This window comes from Botryllus schlosseri, chromosome 11, assembly GCF_051294905.1.
Source record: "Botryllus schlosseri isolate E-star chromosome 11, Bs_hap1, whole genome shotgun sequence".
NCBI classification, from domain to species: Eukaryota; Metazoa; Chordata; class Ascidiacea; order Stolidobranchia; family Styelidae; genus Botryllus; species Botryllus schlosseri.
Window position 1 is genome coordinate 13,175,996 of NC_137246.1, and position 24,779 is coordinate 13,200,774.

At 41.3% G+C, this 24,779-nt stretch overlaps 2 protein-coding genes across 2 annotated transcripts in view; one reads left to right on the forward strand and one right to left on the reverse strand.

Moving 5' to 3' along the window:
• Nucleotides 1–24,779, reverse strand: part of LOC145449604 (uncharacterized) — a 353,567-nt gene that overhangs the window by 315,098 nt on the left and 13,690 nt on the right. The window lies entirely within an intron of this gene.
• On the forward strand, nt 3,077–23,324 carry LOC145450305 (uncharacterized). The gene is made up of 12 exons (XM_080328817.1): nt 3,077–3,295; nt 5,127–5,206; nt 5,278–5,455; nt 7,670–7,853; nt 9,479–9,670; nt 11,621–11,783; nt 12,377–12,538; nt 15,573–15,757; nt 19,368–19,787; nt 21,046–21,207; nt 21,269–21,395; nt 22,769–23,324. The coding sequence occupies exons 1-12, from the start codon at nt 3,150–3,152 to the stop codon at nt 23,146–23,148; spliced, it is 2,379 nt and encodes a 792-aa protein (XP_080184943.1). The 5' UTR covers nt 3,077–3,149; the 3' UTR covers nt 23,149–23,324.

The following is a 24,779-nucleotide window of genomic DNA, read 5'->3' on the forward strand; positions in this document are numbered from 1 at the left end:
GCAGCTCGCTGTGGCCGGTGCTTCCCCTGACCTGATATGTCTTTCCATCGGTATAGAGGACATGTAGTTGCAAACAATTCCATAGTTTGTTATTCTTCGTATAGCTGAATAGCTGTGAATTGGATAATGCCAGGCTGATACAATCCTTCCTTTCTGTATCAGGTCTATGATGAGTCCGCGATATACGGTTATATACATATTTGATTATCGTACTGCTATACAATACATACGACGTTCAAGATCCTCAACATCAATGGAGCTTGCACTCATTTGCACGATGAGAATTGTGTCGATGAATCTATGAATATTTCTATGCTGTAGCAGCACTTGAACTTGACACACTGCAGATGTGCTGTAGATGTATGAATAAAGGCAACGATGTAACCTAACCTAACTGTAATATTGGTAAAATGTGGGGCTTTGTTCCCACAAATTTGATTTTGGTCACGTTTCCGATCCTATATAATTTGTATGTATATCCACCTAGGTGCCGTTCTTCCAGGTTGAAACAAATAATGTACGAATGAGATGCATGTCGCAGTCACTACCGATGCCATGTAAGCCAGAGGATACTTGATTACTTGTGTGCAAGGATCGTTTTGTATCGCAAGTCGTTGTTAGATCAAGCTGCTAACCGATGTGGTGGGCATAGGACGTAAATGTGCCTGCTATATAATTAAATTACTGTTACAATAATAGATAACTCCAGATACTTTGCGTCATATTATGCAGCACCATCGATCGATGCGACTTCAAATGTAGCGCCATCGATCGATGAAAAATGCCTATGCCAAGCCTGCGAATTGGCCAATAGGCATGATATTTGTGTTTGATGCAGAGAACAATCGTTCATTATAATTCGACATTTGAATGCAGTGCAAATACTTATAGCCGTGTAAAGTGCATCTGATCTCTCGTGCCCCTGGGTGTTTTCTGTGAAAAGCATGTATTGGACATATTGCATTCATGCAACTACTTGTATATGAATTGTGAATGATTGTAATCATATCTTCAATTGCTTCAGATTTTGTGAAATTGGTAACGGAATAAACAAACTTTTTGTAGCAAAATATGCCGGTTTCTTTATGTAGAAAAGGAAAGGGGGCAGGGAGTCAGGTTATCTACGTTTGCGTCACTAATGGGCTTGGGCGATAGAGATGCGAAGAAACTGCAAGGCTATCGACTCTGTACCACGGTTTTATCTTTCCACACAATCCCATTGCGTTGATCGCCTGGCGTGGAAGCTGTGTTGACACCAGTTTTAATGTAAAGACGTTTGTCTGACCGAGCAATAAGATGTACGCTCATACATTACTCTATCAAATATTTATCTAGATTCTAGGAAGTTCAAGGAACGTGTGTTAGTTTACAACGCACCGCCTCAAAGTACTTTTTCAATAGTCAGTGGGAATTGAATTCATTTCTACAGAAGGTAAACGCGTGTAAAGCTGTGCAAATTTTGAACCCATCCCTAAACTACTCAATAAAGTGGTAATGTAACTTAGGTACGTGCGATAATAGTGGAAGTCGTCTATACAAACCTTGTCGCCAGCAAGTTCGTTGCAAATGAAGAAGATCTACTTGACTATTGTCAAATTGGATGCAAAGGGCCGATTTTGATCCAACTAGATATGCGAAAATCACGAACTGGCCATGAACTCGTGGCCGGCCACAATGAATTCTTATGGCCGGCCATGAAATTTACTGTGGCCGGCCACGAGACAACGCAGTTTCATGGCCGGCCACGAGATATTCGTGGCCGGCCACAAAAAAAAATCTGTGGCCAGTAAGTGGCCACGGGAAAGCTGAGACCCCTACTGCATTTCTTTGCCAGAGGTAAAACGCATTGAGTTCTGGTATATTCCTATCCAATTGTCCCTGTATACCTCTATACCTGAGATATTGTGAGTAGATCGGTTTGTGTTAAAATAATAGGTTTCTTCATTCCTCTTAAACGTATTGTTTTTTTTTGAGATGTTTCGAAATGATACTCCAAAACACGTGGTACGCTGGGTATTGTCCATATAATCGTAGGCATTATGCACTTGACAACTGACAAGACCACAGTAATTTGTATAATATCCCCGTTCGACCAGGTAGTAAAAATACCAGACTCTCACAAACAGCGGCCTTGGCTTGTTTTAGAAATGATTACGTTTGCGGATGTGTAGTTGGTAATTTTCTCCCGCATTAGAGGTATGTCACTAATCGGGAGTTGCTGCACCGTTGGAATTTGATATGCGTGCCGAGTACGCGTTGGAAGTCTTTTGTAGGATTGAATCCTTCGTTTTATAACCGTTTTTGTCACGTTTACATCGAATTCCGTCTTGAATGGTTTTCCTGCTAATTCGTCAATCCCTAGCATACTTGGCTGCATCGTAATTCCTTACAGTAGAATATCCATTATGATCAACGTTCTCTATTGAGTGATTGTAAGTGCCAGTACGAAACAGCTACGGAAAGAGTTGACTGTAACCTATTAATAGCAACGACGTCATAATGAGGACGGGATAAAGCAGGCAGATTCGAATAGCGAACTTTTTACGTAGTCAATATTTCGGCACTAAGTGATATAAATTAGGGCCCGACCGATATCGGACTTTGAAGCCGATACCGATAAAACCGATAACAAGCACCTTCATGAAAATAAAAACGATATATTCAGCATGTATTCAGCCTATATCGCATTTCCAAAACCCCGGAGCATTTATCTGAAGAGCTTTATAGTCGTTGTTGCGCTTGGACATGAAATAAACGATAGAAAGTCCGCACCTAGACACCTGTACGACATAAGAAATAGATCAATATTACCAGTCTAGCACTCGCTTCTCTGACTGCCTACTACCACGACGTGACATCACGAAAATTACCGATTTTATGCCTCTAACGGCCAATACCGATATTTCTTTCAAAGTTTGATATCGACGAACCATTTAGTGGCATGTTTCATGTTGTAACCTGTCTCCTAGCCCCATATAACACGAATTATATATGTGATAGAAACAACATAGGCCGTCCTCACGTCACGCTGATCAAAGTAGGACATAGGCATTCGGCGTTACTGCTTGTATGAGCGACGTATCTAAATGGAAATCTCGTGCAGTTGCATGCCTTTGCAGACCATAAACTGTGTAGGCTAATTCGTGTAGATGGCCCGTATCCTTTGGGCGACAATACTATTGTCATGTCTATTACGAGCTGAGGAAAGTAATGGCCAAAGCACATCTACTCAGCCTCCAGGATATTACGCCGGATACCTGAATAGATACACAAAAGAAGACCAATGCGTCTACAGGTCAGTGCGTGATGATGTTGTTGTTGTTGTTTGATATTCACGGTGTTGCGACTACATTGGTCATTTTACACCAGGCCGATATTCTTTGTTATGTTTCCGTATTTGCTGACTTATAGCACGGCCCACTTCTTGGTTTTTTAAGACACTGCTTACGCAGATGACGTGGCGAGGAGGAGCCTAGATAAGCCTTAAACACTTAATTAGGAATTCTGGAGTCAGCCTCGGTCGGACTCGAACCCGCAACCCATTGGTGTTTCAGCTGTGGAACGTTTCACTACTACGCTATCTCGCCACTTTCCACATCGAAATGGAATATTAGAAGTAACTTGGTCCGAATGTCACAGGGTTGCCGACCACGAATTGAAAGTTATATAAGTGAATATGATCTTACCAATAAAGCGAATAAAAATTAATCCAAAGCCAAATCCTTCATTCATTTCGCTGCTTCATAAGTAGTTGACTGATGTTAGTATACGCAATATGCATGCATCTAATCTGGCTCCGGGTTTGACTGCTCCATAATATGTTTGGCTTCATGAGCGCAGCCAATGCCAGTATCAGTTTATTAATATTTTCATCATTTCAAAACACCACAAAACTGCGATGCAATGAAAAGATAGGAAAGTGTCGAAACGACTTGGAGAAGTCTTTGAAATCAGACACCCACCTTGGCCTAGGCGGAGTAGAGAAGAGGCAGCACAGTTGCACACTAGGGTTGTTCAGAATTGACCCACTTTCAAAAAGTCATGGTTTTCAGTCCGTTTACAATGCCTTATGCCTTATAAACATATTCTAGCTACTTTTTTCTGTAACTCATCCCCTGCATCTGTGTGCATGTTGAGCAGGAAGAAAACCCGGCTGAAAATGGGGGACTCCCCTAAAACTTGGCTGCCGCGATTTTACTTAGCCTAGTAAAATGCCAAATATATCAGGTTGTAAGCAGCTATTATGGTTTGAGGTGATGCAAAATATTTCCAATGTCGCTGAGCAATTGAATGGTCCATTTACAGTTGCGTTCATTTACATGGTGAATCGAGCAAAATGATGCTCAGTTTTAGGTAAGTTTGAGTATTTCCAAGGCAGGGTGATATAGAAAATGGTGTACTGAACTCGGAAAAATATCTACAGTGAGGTTTTGCATCACCCCAAACCACAACAACTGCTTAAAACCTGAAATATATGGCGTTTTAGTAGGCGACGAAAAAATCGCGGCACCCAAATTTTAGGGGAATACCCCATTTTCAGCCGGGTTTGTTCCTGCTCAACATGCACACAGATGCAGGGGATGAGTTACTGAAAAATGTAGCTAGAATATGTTTTTAAGGCATAAGGCATGGGAAACGGACTGAAAACCATGACTTTTTGAAAGTAGGTCAATTCTGAACAACCCTACTGTACACTGAATGAAAAAACTCCGTCTGGTGAATTCCTTCACGCATAGGTCGTAATTATATTCATGTCAATACAGCTTAACAGTGAAGCCAACATATACGTTATTGCCGAACGGGTTGTTTTTACACCGCTGTGTTTGCTGTGTACAATTCCAGTTCCAAGCTTATACTCACCACATCAACCGTGATTCCAAGTAACATTACGTCACGTCACCCTCGAGGCAGCGAATCATGCATTTGACTAACATCCACAAAATGCAATACCGGTAATTTGATACTCGGAATTTTAAACAACCCTAACATCAGCTGATCAATACTAGTCCGGGGCCGTGAATGAATTTCCTTCCGTGTGCAATTGTGCAACATGCTGCAATTTCGAATAACCCGACTGAATGCGAAATAGCTTCGTCGTCATATAAAATGTCGCATTTATTGTTCAGTTTCGTAGTCCCGAAGAAGGACAGAGATCAATGCCCCGGGTTGAAATCGACGGTGGAGGCTTTGTCCGAGAAATTGAAAGGTACGATGCCGGTGTCGCGGAATGATTTAGTAGGGATTTACGGGGAAAATCCTATGCACCGTTCTCTTCAGAATTAGAGAGGAGTCAATCGGAGATGGCGGCTAGGATGGGCGTGCTGCAAGAGAATAAACAGAGTTGGCAGAAGATCGGAGAGCTCGAGGGTAAAGTTCGACAACTCGAATTGGAGAGGACGCGACTCGTCGCCGACAACGATCGACTGATAGCGGATAAGGATAAGGAACAGACGAAGTAGGTTCATAATCGCAGATGAAGTGTTCATCTATTTTGAGCTGAAAACTCGTAGTTTCAGCCTCAATTTTTTTTCAACGCAAACCCGGAATTCACTTATTATAACAAACCAAAAGTAGTCGACGTTGCTACTTAGTAGAAATAGAACTAACATCGTAAATTTCTACTCAATTACAGCTTGAAGTAACGATTACCAAACTCCTCAAAGCTACATCAAAGGGAAGTCAAATTTAAAAACCACTCTAAAAAGTAGTATCAAAAAGGAGTTTGTTTGAGCAGTCACGCATACTGTTAGAAATTAATCGGAGTACTGCAAAATGTATCTTCTCGACTTATGTGAAATGACTATATACTGACTCCACAAATAGGCATGAACTTCGAAAATATATTCAGTTACAATTATACAGGGGCTATATCTCACGTGATTCTTATGACAAATTCACTCGTCTAAGTTATGCAAACTTCATTATCCCAAGTATAAGAGTTAAAATATGTTCAAGTAGAAGTGAAAGTAGTATAAAGTACCGCAACCACTTCAGTACTTAGTGAGAGTAGGCACAACCTGCCTGAGTACCATAAAAGTAGAAGTACTTCTTTACTGAGCACCGCTAATGAAAGAACACCAGAATCTGTGTGCGCGCAAAATCCCAGTCTGTAGGATCGTGTCATGGGTCAAAGCTGTCTAATTGTCTCCCCTAAACAAATTAGCGTTAGGCTACTAGATGGCTAATGATACGGTATGTAGCCTATAATCGAAACGTGATCGACTTTTTCGTTCGTATTGTTTTTACCTGTTTCAGATTATCGTTTCAGTTTCGCGAGTATAGGTACATGACTATAGGCCATTTCTTTTCATTTCTTCCTTTTCATTTATATTGCGGTTTTTTGGTGTCTTCAATCGATAAACTGGTGATGAAATGATACTGAGTTTAACATTTTTATTCCGTTTAACATAAAGTTCCAGTCTTCGGTGGTTCTATTTTGAATTGATCAATTAGTAGCATCTAATCGTAATTTACAGCTCATCAAAACGGTTTGTCCGTTTTGAAGGTACACTCGATGTTGTTAGTTTTATATTTGCTACATAGTTATAAAACAATTTCGGACTCTGATCTACGCAGGAATATAAAGTGCACTTGCGTAGCCTACTTCCATAATAAAAACAGAGCCGAGATTGCGTACGAAGATTCTTGTCTAATAATGGGCATTGTTTAACGTTGATGGGATCATTTATCAATTCTCGCAATCGTGTACTATAGAGGTGGACCGATATTGATTTTTGCAGGCCAATACCGATACCGAATATTATCGACACACTCACATGGCCGATAACCGATAACATAAAACCGATAACCGATAATATAAAAGAAGCAGAGAACCATTTCCCCCAAAATATTATATATTAGGTAAGATGACACTTGTACGTGCCACAGAAACCTGTACAACAAACAAGCAAACTGAAATCAGAAAGAATTGTTGCTGAATTGTGCACATTGATTGAAATTTAGCTACCCAAAAATCAAAACGGGATGCAGAATTACAGATCAGTCCAGTAGAGGTAGTTGTAATGCAGGAAGCACCGTTTCTCTGCATGCTCAGCGGTTAAACTTGTCCTGCTAGTGTAGTTTTTGAATTTTGTTATATAAAATATCGGCCACGATATCAGCCATCGTCCATCATAGGCCGATATCGATAATCTGGAAAATTCCCAATAATCGGCCAAGTCGATAATAATCGGTCGATCTCTATCGTATATGCACCGGAATGATCATAAAAAGTGCTAATTTGGAATACGCAACCCATGGTCAAGGTAGATAATATCTCTATAAGTGTAACAAATGAAAAACAAGTACTACAGCAATTAGTGAATCTGATTTGAATTGTACCTAAGCATCGCACGCTGATGCCAATTTTGGCCGCAGCATGAGAATTGCGCAAAACATCCTAACAGGGTAGAATATACAAATTAATTATGATAATAGCAACAGTGAATGCGATTGACGCGGCGGTTCTATTGTGAGGTTGCAAAAACGATAAGGGCTCGATTTTTTTAATTTACAAAATGCTTGAAGTCCTACCGTGGCGCCACTCTGTTGAAATCCATGTCTCCTGGTGTAGTTCCAATACTTGGTTGATTCACTTATTACCTTGTGAAGCAGAAGTTGCAACTGCGTGCGCCCTGAAAATTACCCCCGAGAATCTTGATGTGTTCAGGAACCAGCAACTTACGATAGATCTGGAGAACACGCGAACTCAGCTGCAAGCGTTGCAGAGCAAATATGTTCCGCTGGAAGGTAACTACACCACCTTGTTTGATGACTTCAACCGAGCGAGGGAAGAGCTTCAGACTCTGAAATTCAATTACGACAAAATGGAAAATAACATGAAGATCCTCAAGGTGAGTTACGATTTCTGTCATACTGAAGCTCCATCTGATCAGCCGGTGACGTATACTGGCATTTTACCCCATCCTACACGGGGATGCGAGTAGCGCAGTTGGTTAAGCGCCAGCGTCACGACACCGATGGCAGTGGTTCGAAAAGCCCAGTATGATGGTGAGCCGCGCCAGTAAGAAGTCTGCAGTGAAGAACGAGTCCGGATGCATGAAAGAGAGAGAGACTGAAGTTGGGAGCACGCGAGTGTGAAATTCATCCGGAAAGAATACGAAAGCAAAGATCCTGAACATTACTTATGACTTTGTCGTGGTATACATGACCTTGATAGGCGATAAACACCACTGTTGTATGTGTTAAATAAACCAAACCAAACCCCATCCTGCACGCCCCATGGTCTGTATAAGAAAGTTTGGCCGCTAAAATGCAATCTTGGATTTTTAAATTACGGCTTCTCTAAACGTTGGCGATGAAATTTGTGCACGACCCCGAATGGACATTTACAGCTTAAATGCGTATTGCGTATATGAATGATGTAGGGCGCAGATGAGCCCATGTAAAAGAAATGCACCAACGCAAATATCAGTTGTGTTTTTCTTGAGCAACGAATGTTATCAATGAAACGAATAACCAATCACAAAAACTATTTATGCGACGAATGGGCTTGATGACCCCTCCTTTCATCCAGGCTTCCATTCACGACTTGTTGCAATACGTTATTTTTATAGTGAGAATCAGCTACCTAGAATACAAATAACAATCAAAAGTGAACTTCTTAATACAATATTTCCAGCATATGCGAGACATATAAAACAGTTTTTGTGATGTCATAAAACATTGACATCCTCCATGAATAAAATGGCTCTATCTATTGACCAAGACATGACTGGTCTATGAATCGATTCACAGGGCACAATGATCCGAGCAAAGTCACTCAACTGTGTTGATCTTTCATTCGCACGCACGCCCTGGGCTGTTTTACTCGAGTCCGTGGCACTTTGCGTGATCGAATTAAAGCGCACCTAACCCTAAACCAACTGCTAAGAATCGCGGAGAATGACCGATCTGTGCATTATATTGTGTCATATAATGGTGTAAAAGTATGAATAATCTGACTCTGAACAGTCGGGTCGCACCCATAATTACACCCGCACTAGAGTAGTTATTGCGCACATGAAAAAAATTCTGATGTCGTAACGAGGATTTGCGGGTTAATCTCGAGAACTCCGTTGTTGGTGATTCTGTAAAAATTGAGAGGTTGCCCATGCAGAAATTGTTTCTGTCGGCAGTCGGACGGACTGCATTTTATAATATATCATCATTGGGTGAAATGTAGCAGGGTTTTATGACAGTCAACTCGTTGTAATTGCCGGAAACCTAGACAGAAAACACTCAAAATTTACTCGCACTATTATGACGTAGGGCCTATATGTAGCTGACTTGCGATACCGGTTTGATCGAAGCCGCGTTCATGCGTTTTTCGCGTGGGCTCGGGTTAAAACGTATAAGCTTGATGTGGTAATAATAATAAATATCTATACAGAGGTGCACCCAGTGGTATAATTGTAAATATATGGAATATTCCCTATCACGTTACAATGTTAATCCAAGTTTGTCGTGTTTTGAATAGCACGAACAGAACTGCACCTCCTTATGCAAGCATCTTCCGTCGTGCGCCGCCATCAAACGGATGGGATACACAAGATCAGGTTACTCCATGATAGATCCTGACGGAGAGGGAGGCGTTGATCCGTTCAAAGTCTATTGCGATATGGAGAGCGATAGGTCGACCGGTATCACGGTTGTGGAACACACTCATGTGGTAGGTTGCATCAGGACTATTAGTGCTGAATTCAATAGAGGTGGTAAAGGCATAGTGAGTGTTGATACTCAGGTAGAAGTAGAACTAACGCCGTGAATTCGTACTAAATTACAACTGCAAGTGGTGATTTCCGAGACATGTCAAAGCTAGTTCAGATGGAAGTAGAAAATGAAGGTGTGATAAACTGAAATCATTTGTTCGAGAAGTAGGCCTAGATTTGATCGAGAGGTTGAATATCCGTTTAGTTTTTAATCGCAGCTTCCATTATTCGTGACTGACGCAAATGACTGATGACACTACAAATTAGAGCAGGGCAGGGACCGAAGCCGGATTGGATATTTGGCCGGATTTTCTCATTTTTGCCGATCCGGATTGAAGCCACATCGGCACTTTTTCTGATACGACCGGAGTCGGATCGGAGCCGGACCAGTACTTTTTTCACAAGGAAAAGGGCGGCCTTGTCCTCTTCCACCTTGGAATCAATGGTTGCATTGAACAGTTCATGGAAATGAACCGCATGCTAAGTCCAAATTGACATAATTACTTCATATTAGTGTTGAGCTTGATATCTGAATTTTTATTTTTCTGTTTGTTTTGTTTCCATCAATATTCAATACCAACCTGTGAGTAAATGATTATTATCTGAGTATTTCGGACTGGATCACGGTAGTTTCTAGAATCTGGCCTATGAGTCGGACCAGAGAATTAAAAAACAGAATCGGAGTCGGATCAGAGAATTTTTCAATCCGCCCCGCACTGCTACACTGCAAAGTTTTGATAATATGTACAGTTACCGTGATACAGGGACGACTTCACCCAGTAGTTATAACTGGGGCGATTTTATTGACCTAAAACGGAAGACAAAATCAAAATTTTGACATTTTTGACCTTAGAAATCTTAATTTTGACCAAATTTGGACATAACGTATGCAAATTAGGTGTTTTCCCACATAATGTTAGAGTTGTACTACTTATCTTCATTTCTGGTTCCTTACGAAGTAGTTTGGCCTGAAAAAAACTTTTTTGCCTCAAAAAACAGACATATTGTTACTTAAAGAAAAACTTTATTTCAACGAAATCTGGCCCTATGAAGAATTCCAATAGTTACATTACGCATTATGGTAGAAATAATTAGAAAAAAATTGTAGCACAACAAAAAATACTGTCCTACATTGTCGGGTAGAAAGTGTCAGTCCTTACTAAGTAGCTTGCCTAGAATGAATAACGTTTAACAGCAGCAGTTGTTGGCTGACAACATCGAAGTTGTACGTACACTGCTGGTGACAAACCATGTTGCTTCATTCTGGCAATGGTGTGTACATCACAATTTTTCATCATGCGCTTCTTGATATAAGAACCATGCAATGCCCTCGCAGTCTTGCTTGAGTTGGGATATTGCGCTACATGGAGCATAACACCATGTCAACCTGTTTGTTTCATTTGAATGTTTATGATTCACAATGAGCAGACAATGGGCCTTCTACAACGGTAGGCCTATAAAGTAGGCTACAAGCTGTAAAATGTCAAATGATAAGTTCACCGACAGTGCAAATCTACGATACAAACGAAATGCAGGTTGCAAAAAAGTTTTAACTTCGTAAACAATTTTGACATTTTTTGACCTAACGCTACAATTTTGACCTAATTTTGACATGTCAAAAAATCGCGCTAGTTATAAATAACAATATCCCTCACAACAGTGATACAAACATATATTCCAAAACTACTTCTTTCTACTTTACAAAATCCAAATTCTAAGAGTTTGTAGTATTACCTAAAAACTATAAAGTAGAAGTGGCAGTAGTTCAGAATATTACCACTTGAATAAATAATACAAGTAGTCAAACCCACTATACAGTACTCTGAAAAGTAGAATTACTACGTTACTGACCACCTCCCGCAGCCTTGAAGAGCATTACAGTGCATTACAACGTGTGCTATTCACGCCAGGCCAATACTGTTGTAATCGGATGTGAGGATCCTGGCTGTCTCAGTCAAAACATCGACTACAACGGAATTAAAATGGACCAAATATCGCAACTCATCGATTCGTCCGTGGCCTGCGAGCAGTTCATCCAATACGATTGCTACGATTCCAAGCTTCTGAAAGACGGTAAAGTTTTAGACTCCCGATTAATATTTCGTTTTGACCACTAGCCCTGACCGAGATTTCGATTTCGGAATCACTATGTTCTCTATACCTCTGCAATCGCTCAGCGGAATGATGAATTCAAGGAATCAGATGATTATTCGCAATATCGCGAGATATTCGCTTCGCAAACAATCATGCCAAGCTGCAGCGTATCCTCCCGAACAATCTCATCAATTCTGATAAGATTGCAAACAGGCCACTGTAGACTCCACTGGCACCTTCACAGAATCGGATGTAACAACACGGGTTTATGCGATACTACGAGACGGTCGACCACTTTTAGATTGATTGCGCTATTCGACCCACCGCGATCACTTGAAGACGACTGCGGCGAATCTAGGCATACCGTTTCAGCTCACAAAACTGTTATCAGATCCATGGATTTTACTACCAGTTGCTGAATTCGTTATCCTCACCGGCAGACAGTTGTGACGATAATGGATTTGTCAGACTCTTAAGACTTGGTGTAAAATCCATAGTAGCCGAACACCATACGTTGCAATAATTACAACAACAACAACAACAATCGCTCAGTCAATTATGTATTCGTGAAGGTACCGGCTGGTGGGTATCGCGTCAAGGCCGCAGGATGGGCTATTGGGGAGGTGCGAGACCAGACAGCAATATGTGTGAGTGCGGAGTGACTGGGACTTGCGTGGACAAAAACGAGGTCTGCAATTGTGACACGGACTCCGAGGAATGGTTAAAGGATTCAGGTGAGAAATGATGATTGTTGAGAAATACTTTTTGCTGAGGAAATGTAGGCCAGCTCTATAGTTGAATCCCGATCTCGGGCATTGTTTTGCACAGGGTGGTCAAAATAGTCATTGTTGACACTCAAGTAAAAGTAGAAGTAATACGTAAAATGTAAAGTACTCAGGCTTAGTTCTGCCCAAAATAACTGTAAACTGTTCAGAAGAAATAGTCTGAATCATAACCTTTCCAATCAGTAGTGGAACTAGGCAAGACCGAGAAAAGTAGAAGTACTTCGTTCCTGACTACCTCCGATCTTGCAACGGGTAAAACGTGTGACGCACATAGGTCATTTAGTATAGTTGCGTTGGACTTGGACACAATCCCGTTTAGGATTTGATTATGGCGATGGCGAGACTTGCCTCTCACATTCGATATCAGACTACGCAACTATTATTGCCTGGAGGTCAATGGCCCGAAGCGCGAAAATAATTTTCAGGTTATTGCATAGATTTCGTCAATAATATTCACGCGCAAAGTCAGCATATGCTGTCTTCGTCCCTTCTCTTATCGTATGATTCTAAGGCATCAGACTATATCTTAGATCAGGGGTCGGCAACCTTTTGCTAGTCACGGGCCAGAAGTCGAGCGTAAATCTCTTTGGCGGGCCGAAATTTTCATTATCGCTGTAATTCACAATCACTTCAGTACATCACGATACATCGCTGCAATCTCAACCACACCAATCACAAAAAGAGCAACATACATGTATTCACACTTCAACTACATAGCATTATTGTTACACTTGGTGCTGCTTTCTTTGTGACAGTTTTTTCAACATCTGGTAACCAGCCAGATGAAGCAAACACCACAACATTTTCTAAATGGACGTCGGAAATGCGTGATTTTAGCTTGCTTTTCGTGAATTTCATTGTTGAAAACATTTGTTCATTTGAGTACGCGCTACGAAACATCGTTGCCATTTATTTTGCATTAGTATGGTCAAGCTGGGAATAAGGTCACATTCAGTAAGGTGCTTTTAGTAAAAGCCAAGCAGCGATATGACCCTGGTATAGTGGTATGAAATTTTGCCTGCCATTCGTCATTGCATTGTATTTCAAAAAGTTCCGTTTTAAATTTTATGGGAAAGGTATTAGCTTCCTCGTGAAACGGAGTACTAGCCTGCATTTATTTCGTATAGAACGAATCTCAGAAAAGCGAGAGCAAAATACATTAATCAAATTTCGTATCACGGTGACACATACAGTCTTGCAATAGTTTCGCTCTCCTCCAGAATAGGAAAGTGAGCATAACTTTCTGTATCCTGTTGACATTCCTTCAGTCACAGTTTTGCTTCAAATGCAAGTATGTTCTGAAACATAAATCCGCCTATTTAGTGCGATAGCTAGTCATCGGCCTAAAGTCTATATTGTGGTATATGGTACACCCCATCAGAGTGGTACACCATTTTTGCAACCTTTCGGGTGTATGATACCACCGGATCCGGATGAAAAGCATTGCTCAAGTCTGCTAGTCTACTTTACAGACAATATCGTACTTTACGAGATACTAGTCTACACCCTCGCCACTAGTTTTATGGCGTAACACTAGACTAGTACGACTTACTAAAATCGTAACAATGCCACAGTATTTCCAAAAAAAAACGCCAACACTGCAGTTTGAAATTCAAGATGAAAAGGTGGGCCGTATTCTTGTGGTAACCAAGTATTACGTCGCGGGCCGGACGATTTCACTTGGCGGGCCGGATCCGGCCCGCGGGCCGTAGGTTGCCGACCCTTGTCTTAGATTATATATAAATGAGATTGCCATTTTGCCGGCCACGCCCGATTGAACATTAGCATTCCATCCCGGACGCCACAATTTTTCCTCATTTTTTTCCGGATATTGAACGGTACAGTGCACAGCACACTCCAATCTTTCAACATGACCTTAGCGCTAGTTGGCTACACACGGCTTCTCCCTTCTAAAATAGGATCGCGTGAAATATTTCTGTGAAACATTGCACTATACTACGATACCGATGGTGTAAAATGGCATCATAATACAGTTAGTTTTTTTAATGACGATCTATACCAGTGGTTCCAAACCTTTTTCGACTCATCGCCCCCTTTTCAAGTTCCAACCCGATCGTCGCCTCCCAGATATTTGGAACCGAAAAATGGGCATACAAACTGTGATCACCGGCGAGTTGACTGAAAAAAGGTCAACTTTTCGGCGCTCTACCTCGAACTTACACTTGTACAGCTAAATTTTCGTGAGTTGACTGAAAAAATGTTCATTTCTCCGGCTTGACTCCAATATAGCCGTTCTAACGCGCCATCGCCCCCTATATTGCCCCCTTCGTTATTTTCGCCCCCTTGGACCGCTTGGCCCCCCTATCGCCCCCTTTGATATTTTCGCCCCCTTGGACCGCCAAATCGCTCCCCGAGGCGCGATATCGCCCACGTTGGAAACCACTGGTCTTTACTTTCTACCTAATGTGGATGCGCTGATATTGCTAAGCTATGCACGCCATGGAGTTACATAACTCTGATGAAGCAATTGTTAGAATAGATCGAATAGCTGCCGTTATGGTATTGTGCCCGTATTAGTTCAACTTTCGTTATGAGCCGGACCAATTTGATGACAGAAAGCAATACAGTAGGATTTCAATTTCACTATTTAAAAGCATGTGCATTACGCAGCACTCTTGCAATTGCAATCCACAGCGTCATAGATAAGATAAGATAATCTCATTGCTCACAATGCTCAGGTTGATAACGGTGGTTTGTCATGTAGATACTATGCATAATAAGGCGGGGATTTGTGGGAATATAGTTATGTTACAACCAATACAACGCAAGATAATCGGCGGTTCTGTTAATTATTACCACGTCGATAGCAGCTATCCACTCCGATTTCGACTTCACATAAAAAAACAAAAACATTCAATAGGACAGCGATAAACTTGGTCGAAACGAAGTACTTCCAGCAGCCATGAAATGCGTTATTCCTTGTTGCACGCGTCACAGCTCACAGCATAGTTATACGTCGCAGGTATTCTAAGAGACAAAATGACGTTGCCAGTTACGCAGTTAAATTTCGGAGATGTGTCGAAGGAGAACGGGGAAAAGGCAAAATCAACGTTGGGACCTCTGAAATGTAAATGGGATATCGGATATCCAGTACCGTCCTGTGAAGCTCTGGAAAAATCCGGAGTCACCCAATCTGGTGATTACATGGTGAGTGGTTATTAGGGCTGTTCCACAATAGCTTTTTTTCCTAAATCTTGCTGGTTACGTGATTAAATCGTTAGGTTGTCTTAAAAAACGACGCACACCAAATTTTAATTCATTCCAACCAATAATCGCTGATTTCGTACAGTTTGAAAATTTTGAATTTACCCAAAGATGAAAAAAAATTTTTTTGTCAAATTTTTCTGTCAACTCCATGAAATTGTTGCGCTGTCTTCAAAGACGATGCAAAACAAATTTGACTCAATTCCAACCCGTAGAAGCTGAGTTATTAGAGTTTTTCGATGATAATTGTTGGATGATCCACCGATTAAGGATAATCCCCGAATAACCGAAGAAAAACTCAAATAGCTCCGCTTCTACGCGTTGGAATTGAGTCAAATTTGTTTTGCATCGTCTTTGAAGACAGCGCAACAATTTCATGGGGTTGACAGAAAAATTTGACAAAAATATTTTTTTGCATCTTTGGGTAAATTCAAATTTTTCAAACTGTACGAAATCAGCGATTATTGGTTGGAATGAATTAAAATTTGGTGTGCGTCGTTTTTTAAGGGAACCTAACGATTTAATCACGTAACCAGCAAGATTCAGGAAAAAAGTTTTTTTTTGAACAGCCCTAGTGGTTATGTTGCGACTCTATTCCACATTCCTCAGCTTTCCTGATATTATATCAACTTCAGCACAAATAGCTACTTTGAATTCAGCCGTGCGATAATAATTCCATAGCTTATTAACTAATCATTTCTCATGAGCGGCTCTCAACCTTTTGTATTCGCACCCGAAGTGCAAGTCACCAGCAAATTCATAGTGTTCTGTGTTGATCTATCGATACAAAACTTGTAGGTGTATAGGATCGTGTTGTGTTTTCGAAAAAAGTACGATGACTACGCGAATAGAAAGTTGGTATGGCACTACGCTAAGCCGTCATCGCCGCACCACGAACTCACGAATTGCAGGGGGCAAACTCGAAGAGGGGCCAAGGATCCTAATTTATTTCGTAAAGCAATATAAACTGGAGTATAATTTTCGGCGGGTATATTTTATTTGGCATTTTAGCCGTAGTAGCTATTGTGACGAATAATAAATAGCCTGCTAGCATAGTAGCTTGTATGGTCTGCGAACAACATTCTAGTTTTAACAACTTTACGTAAGTACAACGGCGTGCTGACTAACATGGGCGATGCTCATGGTTACCGCAAAAGAAGTAATATTTTATTAAAGTAGTACCACTACAACAAGAAATATCAAGATTATAAACGTCATTTTATTTTGGAATATGAGATGCGCAAAATACCCGACAACGCTATCCAACGACTGATGAATCGGTAATGGGGCTTGCCAGACATGTCACTAGCTGAAAGACTATCTCATCCTGAAGATTAATATTGTGGGGACGTCCTATGCCGTTTTCTAAGCGTCTCGGTCTTGACAGTGTCAGGGCCATTGCACGTCAAGCCAATATGCTTATTGATATCGGCTGACTCTCCATTGATGGAATGCTGTTGCCATCGCCGGAGCCGTTTCAGATAGTGTGGAATATTATTGTTGGGCACAGGCGAGCAGCTTATTTTGAAACAACAACAATCATCATTTGAAACGGAAATCAATTTTAGCTTTTCAAAATGCTTTTCATCGCGTTCTTCCTAAATCTCAAATCAGATAGCCGGCTCGATTGCGGTGACCACTGGTATAGTAGAAGCCAAGCTTGGTGTACTGCCGTTAACCATTCTCATGGTTATGGGAATGCACTGTAATTTGATATGAACTGATTTTGCTGTATTTATTTCCCATTCACAATTTCATTCAATTTCCAAGTTTTTGCGAATTCAGCAATTCTAATTCTAATATAATTTGGAAAAAACTGTGTAGCTCTAATTCTAATTCTAAATCTAATTAGGAAAAGCTGAAAATTTTCTATAGTTGTCCAAGTCTGCTCCCAGGTCACACCAGCGTATCGAGAACAATCCGAATGTATGAAAGATACTGCGATTTGTATCGACACAAACTACTTGATGACTTGAAATTGACTCGTAAATTTTGCTCCGAGACACGAGTCAATCCGCATTTTCGAAACGCCGAGTCAAGTCACTCGAAAATGGTGACTCGAATCTGACTCGAGTCATCGCAACACTGACATACGTTAACCATTCCCATGCGTATGGAAATGCACTGTGGAATTTGATGTGAATTGAACTTGTTTTTTGCTGTATTTATTTCTCATTCACAATTTCACATTCATTCAATTTCCAAGTTTTCGTGAATTCGGTAATTCTAATTCTAATTTTAATCTAATTTGGAAAAATTGTATAGCTCTAATTCTAATTCTAATCTAATTTGGAAAAATCTGTGTACCTCTAATTCTAATTCTAATCTAATTTGGAGAAATTATGTAATTTCAATTCCAAATCTAATGTAATTTGATAAAATTAGTTTAGCTCTAATTCTAATTCTAATCTAATTTGGAAAAGCTGAAAATTATCTAGTTGTCCAAGTCTGTGTCTAGGGGTGATATATACGTTGGCACTGGAAAAAATACATTATTAAAACAACATTGGTGGACTCTGAATACGGATAGTCGAACAGCCACAAATAAATTGGCTCTACGGCAGGGGTGTCAAACTCAAATTTCTTCGCTGGCCGGATTCAAGCCTCAATTCGCCAGCGGGCCGGACCAGTCAATCGATTCCAAAATGTTACCCCGTGCCCTTGCTTTTCACTTGAATACTTCATTATCAAGCACATACACACGGATCATAAGGGTTTTATTCTGGTAAATCGCAACACCTTTATTCGAGAAGAATGGAATTGGCAAAATACGATGATTGTCAAACGACATAACAATGGCGCCGACGACGATATCAGTTGGCATTTTTCTATGCTCTCTTTGCTGTAGTCGTAATCTAGCGTGAGCCCTGCGTACGCGTTGTGAGGAATAGAAGATACTTAATTATAAACGCGGATGTTCTAATTTGGTTCATTATTATAAAATCACGAGTCTGGTTTCTGTTTAGTCCGGGGACCTATTGGTTCGAAAGTGACTGTACAGTGTACACTGTATATAACGGTTTCGCACTGGCGTTTTCGCTTCTGTGAATAGTTACTTTTTGGACCATTATTCCATAAAACTTTGAAATCAGTGTGCACTTTTTGCCTTCCCTAAATTGAGTGGCAACTAGAGTTAAACCACAAAGCCCGTAGTCCGGTGAACATGCGCAATGATCATGCTCGACATTTGCTGTCTTGGGGAATATTTCATGCAAAAAATATCAACATTTTCTGCAAATGTGCTGGATAATATATAAGAATTTTTCAATCAGCCCCGAATTGCTTCACGGGCCGGATGAAATCGTCTGGCGGGCCGTAAGTTTGACACCCCTGCTCTACGGAAATGCATTACAGTTTAGAGTTGAATCGGTATCGTGAACGACAGGGTTAATGATAAGACAAGTCAGTCGTCAACTATACACCAACTTCTATCTATTATAATAGTGATGGACTTGATATTAACTGTTTATGACGGTATGCCCATAGGCAAAAATGAAGGTAAACTTCAAATCGCGGTAACGAACGATGTATTATAATTCACATTCTTTGGCAGATCATTCAAGAAGATGGAGAAGATCTTATCAAGATGAGATGCAATTTGAACGTACCAGTAATAGCACCGAACAACCGCCCCAATATACCCCTAATTTCCACTGCGTCAAACCGTACCGGCACCTCACCGTCGGTGGCCGCATTGGAGCCAAACTCAAACAAAAACCTTTACACATTCACCGATTGTGGCCAATCGTTCGGAAGGTTCGGCCCGACCCAGGAGATGTGCAATCAGACCTACAGGGCAACGAACGTCAGAGTTCAAGTCAAGGACGGCACGCAGATTTGGGTTGTGCCACAAAATGGAAGATACAAGGTAGAAGCGCGCGGCCCCGCTGGACAGCAGTTTATTCAACGCTACGCCGGCAGGGGCGGTACAGTCACCGGAGAGTTTGATCTCGAAAAGGGAGCCATAATTAAGGTTGGTTTAGTAGGCGCATAAAGCTGTGGGAAATGATTCATGATTCGAAAAATCGCAATCGTCTGGTTAGAGCTGTATATGCTTCCGTACTAGTTTGACTAAAAGTGATGTTGGGTATTCTGGTACTTCGGGTTCACATCACTTCTCGATGAATGTAGCACAGAGTTTCTACAGTGTGTTCTATGCGTTGATACCAACAAAGAGTTGAGTTGCAACCAGGGCTGTGGAGACTGTAAATTTTACCACCGACGACAGCTCCGACTCCATACATTGGCAATATACCAACCACAACTTCGACTCCGACTCCCGATCTTTAGATGCACCGACTACGACTTTACTAGAAATATTTTTGATTTTGTCAAGGGGGGAGCAACGTTTGGTTATATTTGCATCAATTTTACAAGTGATGTTGTCACTTACAAAACCAAACAATATATTTACTCTTTCACAGTATCAAACCATTTATGATTACATTTAGCAGTTTTGCGTTGGTCACAAAGACGCATCTTGCAATGTTTTTCCTATATGCAAATGAATTGCAATTTGCAAATAATGCCCAAGTATATCAATATTGTTACTCATAACAGTGATTGCTGGTTTGGTACATACAAATCCTATTTTATTTATTATTAGTACTTTTAAGAGAATTTTGAAAGCACTTGTTTTCATATTAAAGAAATTCGAGTCGGAGTCTGAGTCAGGAGCATTTTCACAAACTTCGACACCGACTCCAGTCAGTATTTTTTCACGACCCCGACGAAGTAGTACTAAAAAATTTTCAGACTTCGACTTCATTTGAGGGAACAGTTAGCGAAACTCCGACTCAAACTCCACAGCCCTGATTACAACGCTATAGATGGGCCAGTGGGCCACTGGGCTACAAAAACCACACTGGAGGGTCCTCGCCATCTGATCCACGTATGTGGATGTCTTACAGAATCGTAGAACGAAAGTGGGTCGTTCTGCAAGTCGACAAAGAATATTGGTCTGGTGTGAAATTACCATAGTTGTCGAAACATCAAGAACGGCCCACTTCCATTATAGGCTTTGTAAGACACCGCTTACGTGAATAAGAGGGGCCTAAATAAACCAGCAAACTGAGGAAGGGATTCTGAAGCCAACCTTGGCTGACCTCAATCTTGAAACCCATTGGTGTTGCAGTGGTGGAACGTTTACCTTACTATTCGCAAATAAATAGGGACGACAGGACTATACCCTGCGTATATGCAAGTATATATCTGACTTTCTCATCTTATAGGTTCTCGTCGGTCAGAAGGGTACAAGATACGCGGAGAGAGCCTATTACGGTGGATCAGGCGGCACATTCGTGGTCAAGTTTGCCAATTGGGTCAACCAACCTTTAGTGGTAGCTGGTGGCGGTGGATGTTCAGCGGCACAGTCAGCCCCGGCCAGACTCAAGGTAAGCTAATCAAGCCTGTCATATATTTGTATTTCTCCTCGCAACGCATTCATCCGTGCAGATCACGGACGCTAGCACCAGCAGAGATGGTAAAGATGCTTCGGCGGTCGGCATAAACTACGGTCACGGCGGCAAGGACGGCCACGGCGGCGAAAGGGGAGGAAAAGCATCGGGACGAAATACGCCAGGTGTGTCGTAAAAGCTCAGATCTGGTCAAAGTAGTCAGTGTTTGCTACCCAAGTAGAAGTAGAATAAAGCCGTAAGTTTCTGGTCAATTACAAGTAGGCCTATAACTTGCAATTTCCGAAACATGTCAAAACTTCCTTTAGTGGGAAATGATGGATCTGAAAAGTACTCAAGTAGTAAGTAGTTTAAAAAAGTAGGGTTGTTCGATATGGGTCGCATATTTTCAGCAGTTATTCGGAGAAGTCCACTATAAAAATTACATGCTGCGTCTCACGCAAAATGACGAATGACAATACGAATGGGTTCAATTTTCAAAATTAAGTTCAGTTACCGTGATAAAGGGGCTGCTTCGCCCGTCGGTGCGACAATAATCAATAATATACATCAATAATCGTCAGATTAAATTTTCATGTGCCCAAGACACACACACAATGTACTATGTGATATACAAGACACACAATGCGATGTAATGAACAGATTAGGGGGATGCCGAACGACCAACCAGTCAGGGTCTCCTAAACTGGCATCCACCTCGACCTAATGCCCGATATCACAGTCTTCTTCAATGTTATTCTTTCTTCCTAGGTCCTTTTAGAAGCTATTTCTTGCTCTTTTTCTTCCTTTATCGGATCTTTTTTCTGTGCTTTTTTGTTGCCGTAAGAGCAGCGACACGGGGACGAGGACCACAGAATGCCTACTACACTACGCTACCTCCCCCGTTTCTATCTCCCTCAGTTTCACTCATAGTTTGTTTGCTTTGTTTGTGGTATCCATGGTGTTTGTCGACTACTATGGTCAATTAGTCATTTACACCAGGTCAATTTTCTTCATTTCTATTACGTAGATGCCGACTGGTAGCAAGGGCCCACTTTTAGGCTTTCATAGGTCACCGTTTACACGGATTAGATGACGAGGAGGAGCCGAAATAAAACTCCAACACCTAGGTAGGAATTCTGTAGTCGACCTCGGTCGAACTCGAACCCGCAACCCATTGGTGTTGCAGCTGTGGATCGTACCACTATAGGCTACGCTATCTTGCCACTCTCCACTCATAGAAATGATGCAAACATATCCGAGAGCTACTTTACAAAATCCCAAGCGTAAGTAAATGGTTTTGCCAAACCTTTTCCTGTTTCACGTTGTTCTTATATCAATTTCATTTGAAAAAGCGATGTAAACTTATCCCAAAACTATTTTCTACTTTTCAAAATCAAATTCTAAAAAGTAAGTACTTTTGACTGAAAGACTCTTCAAGTAGAAGGGAAATAACTAAATGGACAGAACTGATTGAATAAGTAAGTAGCGCAAGCGTATCTGACCACTCCGAAAAGGCAGTAGTAGCCTACATCGTTACTTACCGCCACTACATGTATAGGTGGCGGAGCTGGATTCATGCACGACGGAACGGAATCGGGCGACCGGCGATGGGGTAGCGTGGAACCGGCGAAAGCTTTCAGCGGCCACGAAATCGGCGTCGAAGCGCCCGGAGTCGGTGGCCGCTTTATAGACAGCGAGGGAAAGGAAATTAACGGCGGTTTCGGCGGCGGCGGGTCAGCCGCGTTACATTCATCCGGCGGTGCCGGCGGGTACTCTGGTGGCGGTGGAGGCCCGGACGAAGGATACTCGGGCGGTGGCGGATCTTTCGCCGACGCGCAAAAAGGAAGGAGCGTTGACATTGGCGTGAATAACGACGGGGCCGGTCGTGTTACAATTGAGTATTTGGGGCCGTCTCCGGAATTGGAGAGGAGTCTGTAAAGTGTTTCATTTTATCCGTTTCTTGCAATATCTTGAGCGAGGACAAGCTTGCCGTAGTCTCGTTACTCGTGTGGGACTGTTGAATCCGAACAACGTCGGCTCGCTTCCGATCTTTCTGCTCATGAATTTTATCATGACTGTCGTGGATTTTAATAAATATAGTTATAGGAAAAACATTATTTTGATGGAATATGTGTGGCGAGGAAACCAGCTATTAAATTCAGATTCGTTTATTTCCTTAGCTTCTTGGTACCTAAAGAATTGTGATACGATAATGGGTACACAGGATAGTCAAGTAATGCTGGTAATGAAGGTATAAAACTGAAATGAGGTCAATAAAACAAACATGATATGCCGTATAACAAAGTAAACATGTTCAGGCGACGCATGCGCACTAAATAGGGAACGCAGAAAGCCAGTCCTTAAGCTGACAGGCCATTAAGTTGAAGAGGTAATAGGCAAAATCGTGCACAAAATGTGGTCCGACGATCTCCAGAGCAGACTCGTATTGATATGGCGCTACCACACGGGTGTTTAGCGCCAAGTGGCATTCAGAGGTGGTCAAAGTAGTCAAGAAAGCTACTCAAGTAGAAGTAGAAGTAGCGAAGAAAAAATCTACTCAAGTACAAGTAGAAGTACTTCTTTCATGAGCAAGTTAAAACTACTTGAAGTAGAAGTAGAATTGACTGACTTTAAAAGTACTCAAGTAAGTAAGTAGTTGTGAAAACGATCCTGATTGGATGGATTATAAAAAGGTGAAAATTGAGCTACGTGATAGGTGACGAGCTTGATTCATATTGATGCATACCAGCAGGTATCCAATTTTCGATAGCATAAGCATTCGTCCACATCATGGGGTGAAAATGATAGTATTGATAAGGAAATGCGATACGAATCCTCTGTTTTCTCGAACAGCGCGTTTTGGAAAATAGCATGGTGTCGCCATCCGCCTATAAGGCCCGTAGTTTAGTCGAAGAGCAATATGGATAAGTTGTATAGGATACGGTGAAAACTCACTGCGCGATTTGTAAACGTTAATAAAAAATATGGTGGACCGTAAAAATACCATATTGTGTAGCTTTATTTCCAGAAATTAAAGGTATTACTGCACTTGCTTTTATACTTCAACATGTATGTTATTCGGACAAAAGAACTGATATTAATTATAACTCAAAGTATATGATACTGAGAATTGAAAGTGAAATATAAATAATACTTCTGAAAGCAGAATATGTATTTCATGTTTTAGTCCAGAAAGTTTCCAGGGTGGTATGCTAAAACACTCTTCCAGGACATGCCATGGACATATATATACTAGATTACGATATGACAAGAAAATGCTAGATTGCGAAACATCAGTTTCAAACGTTATGATGAGCCATATACTGTGATGAATTATTTCATGGGTGAAGGGCGACAATGTGGTGTGAGCGGAACCACGCAAACCCTCCACCTAAATTATATTCACCGATACTTTCGTGAAATCATACTGGTCACACCGTCCACTGCGCGCGAAGCGCGACGAAAATTCTGTGCTTTACTAAACTTTTATGAAAATTAAATGTTAATACTCCGTGAAAACAGCTCCAAAATTCCTCAGGCTAGCTTCCTGATTGTAAGATTGAACTACT